General features: G+C 44.5%; 2 protein-coding genes across 2 annotated transcripts; one reads left to right on the top strand and one right to left on the bottom strand.

Annotated features, from left to right (window-relative positions):
• The first annotated feature begins 5,132 nt into the window (after positions 1–5,132).
• On the top strand, positions 5,133–5,393 carry BDB00DRAFT_866145 (uncharacterized protein). The gene has a single exon (XM_053126199.1). It carries the CDS (start codon positions 5,146–5,148, stop codon positions 5,347–5,349), a length of 204 nt encoding a protein of 67 aa, XP_052972037.1. The 5' UTR covers positions 5,133–5,145; the 3' UTR covers positions 5,350–5,393.
• On the bottom strand, positions 5,353–6,137 carry BDB00DRAFT_866144 (uncharacterized protein). Its single transcript, XM_053126198.1, has one exon. It carries the CDS (start codon positions 6,076–6,078, stop codon positions 5,515–5,517), a length of 564 nt encoding a protein of 187 aa, XP_052972036.1. The 5' UTR covers positions 6,079–6,137; the 3' UTR covers positions 5,353–5,514.
• Positions 6,138–6,741: the final 604 nt, after the last annotated feature.

Here is a 6,741-nt window from a genome sequence, read left to right as displayed (position 1 = left end):
AACTCGACCTTGCTCTGGCGTTACTGCTTCTGGATCTTCACCTTCTTCAATGGATTGCACAACAGCGTTGTAAGCATCTCTCTGAGCATCATTGAAACTATCTTGAGAGCGCTGTACTATGCCTCGCAGTTGAACGCGATTATACCGTGTTTCTTGCTGTATGAGGCGGTCGTAGGTGTGTTGGTGATTTCCCTCCTGTAAGGCAGGCAATTGCGGCATGTCAGTAAATTCGATCAAGGAGCGGCCGTACTGGGGAAGCAATGCTGCTAATTCCTCCAAGGCTCGTAATCTTGCTGCAGTAATATCCTCCTCTAAAAGCTCCACATGCTGCTGGCCATTTTCAGCCTGTAATTGGCGACGTCGATTCTCGAGGAAATCAGCAGCAATATCGTCAGCATATCTTTCCCAAAGCTCGCCAGGCGTCAGGATATCGCAGAATGCCAGGATGACGGCGAAGAGATCACGGAGCCGTGACGCGGATGTGGTGACCTCAACGGCTTCTCCAAAACACCTATTCCACTCTTCGTCGTCTTGTAACAATCCGCGTGCCTGTGCAGCAGCCTTAAACGTGGGATATACTGTGCCTTCAAAAGTGCGGATATCCTCAAAACTGGTGGCGCCCGGAACGTGCAACAACAATAGCCTCAAGCTATATTTCTCCAGGTCGCGTGGCTGTACAAAGTACAATCGAGAGACTGGTGCCACACCACGGTTATGCATTCGTCCACGGCGATACCATCCACGTTGTCTGCTGTGCGTATATGCCGAGTAGATGTCGACATATAAGTATTGTCGTGCGTCAGGGTCGCGCTGGTTCAACACAAACCAATCTACCAACGTCGAGCTCCGGTTGCGTGCTGCGCGTTGCAAGTTTCGAACATCGGCATCAGCTTCAAAGTACACGTTCTCTTCTGATGGCAAATGGATATCTAAGCGCTTTACTGCTGGAAAATGACTCTGCATATCCTTCTCGAAAATGCGCCAACAACTTTCTGCTGCCGATACGTATCGTACATTCAAAAATGCATCAATCTCATCAACGTTTTCTTCATTTGCTTGCGTCACTGTCGCTGCACTTTGGGTGCCTACTGTCACCTCGGCACAGTCGGACCCTTTGTAAACGTACTTGTATAGGTACTTTACAGCTCGGTTGCTGGAGCAAATTTCGACGTTGATATGGGCGTTGTACTTTGTTGTAAGATATAAGTTGTACGGAACGACCCATCCATTTCCGACATTGTATGTTGTGCGGTTGACAATTCTTTCGATTGTGCGATCAGGCATATCACGTCGACGATATGTTATATTGCCGTTTTCATCGAATCGAGTTTCATTGGCGAATGGTTTGGGAAATCGTTTTGAGCATGATCCATTACTCATACAGATGGCGCGTGGATTGAGTAAAGAGCCACAGGGAGTATGGATCATATTGCGTGTGACAGTGGCATATGCCTGTGGATAGCGCTGGGGGTCTGGAATTTCAGCAGAAACGATGTTGTCGACATCCTCAACAGTGCGTATTTTGGAGTCATCGTGCATAATCAAAACAATGTGGGCATGTGGCAAGCCGCGCTTTTGGAATTCAATTACTTGAACCCATGCGACAACATTGCCGAGCACGTTATGATCTTTGAGATCTGCCATTATTAGCTTGATCTTTTCAGAAAAAACACGGGCAATCAAGTCAGGGCGATCAGATGGCTGCTGTCCATTAGAGGCCAAGGCTTCTCTTATTTCCGGCCACTCTGGGTTGCACGTAACAGTTATAAAAAGATCCGGCTTTCCAAAATGTCGCACAATAGCCATTGCATCCTGATACAGCTGATGCATATAACTTTATAAAGAAACAGAACAGAAAAAGATAACAGAGATTGATGTAAGCAATTTCATGTATAGTAACATTTTATTTTATTTTCACCATAACAAACTCTCCACAGCAAAACGCTAGCTGATTGTAATTCTAAACGATCCCAGGCACGATACTCATGTTGCTATCTTAAAGAATAACTTACCGAGGACTGCCAGTATGAGAAGATGGAAGGATAACACGACGACCCAAATTTCGAGCCAGCTCGTTATTATCTTCTCCTACATCTTGCTGGAGCGCATCAGCCATACCACTGTAAAGTTCCACGCGTAGCTGTCTTTGATGGCTGCGATAGTAATGCATACGACGGTGCTCAATCTTTGCGTACATATCGACAATGTACTGGTGCCAAAGTCGCCCATATAGATGCGCAAGAGACTCGCCACGTTCTTGGATGCGGTAGGCGTAAAATTGACGAACCGAGACAGTACCCTGACGACCATGACGCTCCCGACCTGGCTCAGCTTGAGCATGCTGATGTCCACGAAGAGGAATTCCTTCACTCCATCCATTTTCTGCATTTGGGAACATAAGGACATAATGCAGTGGATCATACAAACTACTTGTCTCATTAATCCTTTGCATCCCTCCATCACGGCGAAAGAGAACAACATCACGATAGGTAGCATCTTCGCCTGGATTGTCAACAATCAGTACAGCTATTTCGTCAGCAGTAGGAGCTGCATACTGTCTTCCGCGGCGCTGGCTCCCAGAGATGCGTATCCCCAAGTTGACACCTGGTGCACCGCGCAAACGCTCAGCTGCCGTCCGAAAGGTCTGAACATGCTGATTATTTTCATCAAGCATAGCCTGCAAATCAAGCAACAATGCACGATCCAGGTTTCCATCTAATACATTGCCGAAAAAGTCATATAAGACCGTTCGTTATAAATTGTGTTTACTAATGCTAACCTGGAAAGACTGTCTGTCTGATTGCTGCCTGCTCTTGAGGATCATATATGTAGATTTGAGCAAAGCGGGGCGGACGACCATCTTGAGGAACAATGGAACTGATTCTGTGGTAAACAGTGCCTTGGATACGAAAAGAGTTTGCTCCGCCTCTAGCATTGGTATAATTTTGGTCGAGACGATCCACACCAAGGGAAGCAAATGCAAAAGTACCATTGTATAGGCGGATCTGTTCACGAAACGTTGACGATTCCTCATCTGTACCAATGAGCAGAGAGCGCAGTGGCTCTGGTGGACGCAGAACAGGTGGAAGTTCAACAACCCCATAGCCACAGCAAATTGAATAGCAATACGTGCCATCAACATTCTGTCGACGGGTTTCCCAAGACCAAACCCGAGCACCGCATGCACTGCATGTTGCGTTCATTGGTGGCAACACATGACGGTGAGCGTGAGGAGATGCAGCGTCCTCAACAATATCCTGCCCAGCAATAGTTGTTTCCTCGAATTGGTCCTGATATCCAAGTGGCCTAGTAGCAGTCCTTTCTAGACGGGGTCTGCCTGCACCACGACGACGTGTTCTGGGCCTGCCAAAGCCTTCACGCAAATCAATAGTAGCAAATAAATTGCCAGAGGCATCTTCTTGATGCTAAAGTATCATTATATAATGTTCAGTATCATGAATCAGCTTCACGGCGTTTACGATATCCAGTGGTCTCAATAACTCACAGTGTTGGTAGGAGCAGTGATAGTTTGTCCTTGCGGTGTGGTTTCAGCAGCGTTGTTACTCATTGAAGAAAGAATGCAAAAATAATCTCCTCTCATTCTAGCTATCAAGATGACAGTAAAGTGATCATGTCATCTTTTTCCTAAAGTAGATGTGGTGCTACATTGCCAGGGTATTTATGCTCTATATATCCGAGTGAGCTTTCTTTTGTGCACTCCGAACAGAGTGAGGGCAAATATATCTTATCCGATCTGACAACTTTCTTCTTTCAAACTTCCCATCATGCCCAACACTCGAAGTACTCAGCCCAATCATCAGACAGAAGGTTTGGAGCAAATGCTCTATCGAAAGCGCAAAAGCAAGAGTGCTAGCAGAAATGCAAAGCGTCAGGTACTCTAAGAAACCACGTTTTTATAATAACTCATATATAGCGCGTTAGTTAACTTTGCTTTCAAAAACAGAAAAACAGCGATGATGAGTTTGAGTTGACTCAGGAGGATATCTAGCTCATGGAAGCTTGTGAGCATTTGCTTGGTAACTTAATCCTATTTGCTAAGATATATATGTATGCATGAACTCATTCAAGGATTAGATCTCCAGTCCTCACAGAGACAGCTTGAACAGGCAGACTCGCAAATAGACACTATCCCGTCAGATCTTCCTTCTGTACCTTCGCCAGCAGTGTCTTCGCCTCTGCTTTTGATAGAGGAATACCAATCGGTGTCTCCTCCACCACTGTCCCCTGTGCCCTCTCTTGAGGAAGGAATTCAGAAACTGAATTTGCCGCCTGCCCATCGTACGCCACTTAGTTCACCATCGCGTTCTGTAAACCATCCTAATGGCACCACCTCTCGAGGTGTACAGTGCGAATTATTAAAATAAATTGCAAACTGTTCACATGTAACAAAGCCCCAAGCTGTGTAATGATTTAAAAATTGATCGCGTGAAGAGGAAGGGGGACGGAAAGCTCTGCTCGCTGTTCGGAGACAAACCACTGCTAAAAATCGATTCCAAAAAAGGAAGGACTTTCATTATTAATTTTTGAAGATTGTCTATTATATTAGAGATTCCTTGGCAATTTGGAAGGTGCCAGAAGTTTGTAGAGTTGTTGCTGCGTAGTTATTGGATCGCTGTGTCCTTGGCTTTATGGAAAGTGCCAGAATGTTGTAGTAATTGCGAGGCTGCTGTAGTAGAGCTCTTGTTGTTGTGTGATGTGATGTGCTTGATGTTTGTTATGCAGCTCTTTCTTGTATTCAGATTTTATTGGAGGGATAGTTCTCGGGGTATCACACCTCCTCGGGCCCGGAAAAAGATGGTCCCACATCGTTTGAATTGTTGTATAATGGGTCGTAAAGTCGCTCTGTATATGCGTCGGCGGCTCCATCCGTTCGTTTTTGTTGTAATTCTTTTGTGATGTTGTTTGGATCGTAAAGTCACGCTGTAAATGTGTCGGTGCTCCATCCGCTTGATGTGATTGATGTGATATTGTTGTTCGGATCGTAAAGTCGCTCTGTATGTTTCGGTGTTCCATCCGTTCGATCGGTTTGATAAGTTGTATGTGGTTCGTAGAGTCGCTCTGTGTATGTGTCGGCGCTCCTTTGTATTGTTGTTGAATCAGGTGCGAATCGTGGAGTCACTCTGTATGAGTCGGCGCTCCATCCTTTTGTTTGTGTGTTTATGTGTGATAATGGATTTTGATGTGTATCCATTGCAGTTTATTAAAATAAAAGGTTTGATATGTATAAACAGGTATTTATATTGTGTGTGTGTGTGTGTGTGTATATGTGGGTTTGTAGTACAGTTGGGAGATTGCCGTTCAGGCTTACAAAAGTTTGGGTTTACATGATAGTTTTTTTTTTTTTTTGTTTGTATGTTATATGTTTTTTTTTTCTTTTCTACTACTGTACATTTTCTTTAATATATATATAATGTGTGTATAATGATAATAAGAAGGTACAATTTGTAAGTGAGAACCATTAGGTCTCCAAAAACTCGAATCGTCGTATCCTCGTCAGTTGTGTCCTAGGAAGACGTTTCGGCACTCTTCACAGTATAGGTTCACAGGCACCCAAGGGAAGGTGTCTCTAATAACGATAGCAAGAGCTAATTGTCTTTGCTGGTTTTCATTTCGTTGCGGGTGCGGGCGCACTGGTACTTGTTGGATAAATCTGGCTGTATTACCCGCCAACTGGGTGAGCTGCTGTTGTATATGTCTACGCAAGCTTAGCAATGTAGAAGTGCTTGCATAGGCTGTTGCTATTGTTGTGAACGCCTCTATGTCCACATCGATGATGGCGTCCAAGGTATCCAGCGCTACGTCTTGTTGGTTTCGTTGGTCTTGTGGTGGCGGCGATGGTGATGTATGTGTGGTCGGTTGTTCATCGATATCCATGGTATCGTCTTCGTAGCTAGCTACGCTTGGTTCCGAGGCCCAACCGCCTTCATTTCTGCTTGGAATATGCGTGGGGGTTGGTCCCCATCCGTCCAAGTTATTGCCCGTCATCGTTTCTTGAGCCCATGGGGCTACGATGGTAATGTTGGTGTTGTTTTGGGTGTTGTTGTTGTTGTTGTTCATTGTAGTAGTTCAAGTGGTATGATAGAGTTGATTGTTTAAGATATTTTTCTTCTTTATATATGTTTTTTTTTCTTTTACAGTCTTTTCTCTATGTATTTTATAATATGTTTTTCTCGAAGTGTATATCTTTTTTTTTTCATGCGTTTGCACGTTTATATTTCAGAGTTATTGGTTTATGAACGTCCTCTGGTAGGTCGATAGCTACTATCTCTTTTCTTCTTTTTCTTTGTTTTTCTCCGATTTCCTGCATTTTTAGTCCTTCTCGATTTTCCTTGCTGCGGCATTGTCTGTATTGTTTCGTCTTGGTCTGATTCTGATACATCTTCTTGTGGTGGTACTGCATCGACCTCGTCGGTAATGAGGTGCAGCGATGCCTGAGATATTGGGGCTCGGTACTCGGTATCAGGTAAGGTATAAGAGCGCAATCGGTTTCCATGGTAGGGGTTCGGTAGGAATCTTCCTTGCATCGTTTTTAATCGATAGGTACCGCGTTTGTTGACCTTGTGAATCAAGAATGGTCCTTCCCATAGATCTTCTAGGCGTCCTGCCCAATTTCCTTCCAAGTAATTTTGGTATACTTGAACAGTATCTCCAATTTGGAAAGGGCGTTTCAGTTCCTTGCCTTGCTGCAGTAATTTCTTTTCGATTCTCCGTTTCTGTGCC

This window comes from Zychaea mexicana, assembly GCF_025766255.1.
Source record: "Zychaea mexicana strain RSA 1403 chromosome Unknown BDB00scaffold_328, whole genome shotgun sequence".
NCBI classification, from domain to species: Eukaryota; Fungi; Mucoromycota; class Mucoromycetes; order Mucorales; family Lichtheimiaceae; genus Zychaea; species Zychaea mexicana.
Note: the sequence above shows the minus strand (reverse complement) of the source record. Positions and strands in the feature narration are given on the sequence as shown.

Excerpts from the sequence above, each read along its gene's own strand:
- BDB00DRAFT_866145 (XM_053126199.1), top strand. The coding sequence starts at position 5,146 with ATGAGTCGGCGCTCCATCCTTTTGTTTGTGTGTTTATGTGTGATAATG.
- BDB00DRAFT_866144 (XM_053126198.1), bottom strand. The coding sequence starts at position 6,078 with ATGAACAACAACAACAACAACACCCAAAACAACACCAACATTACCATC.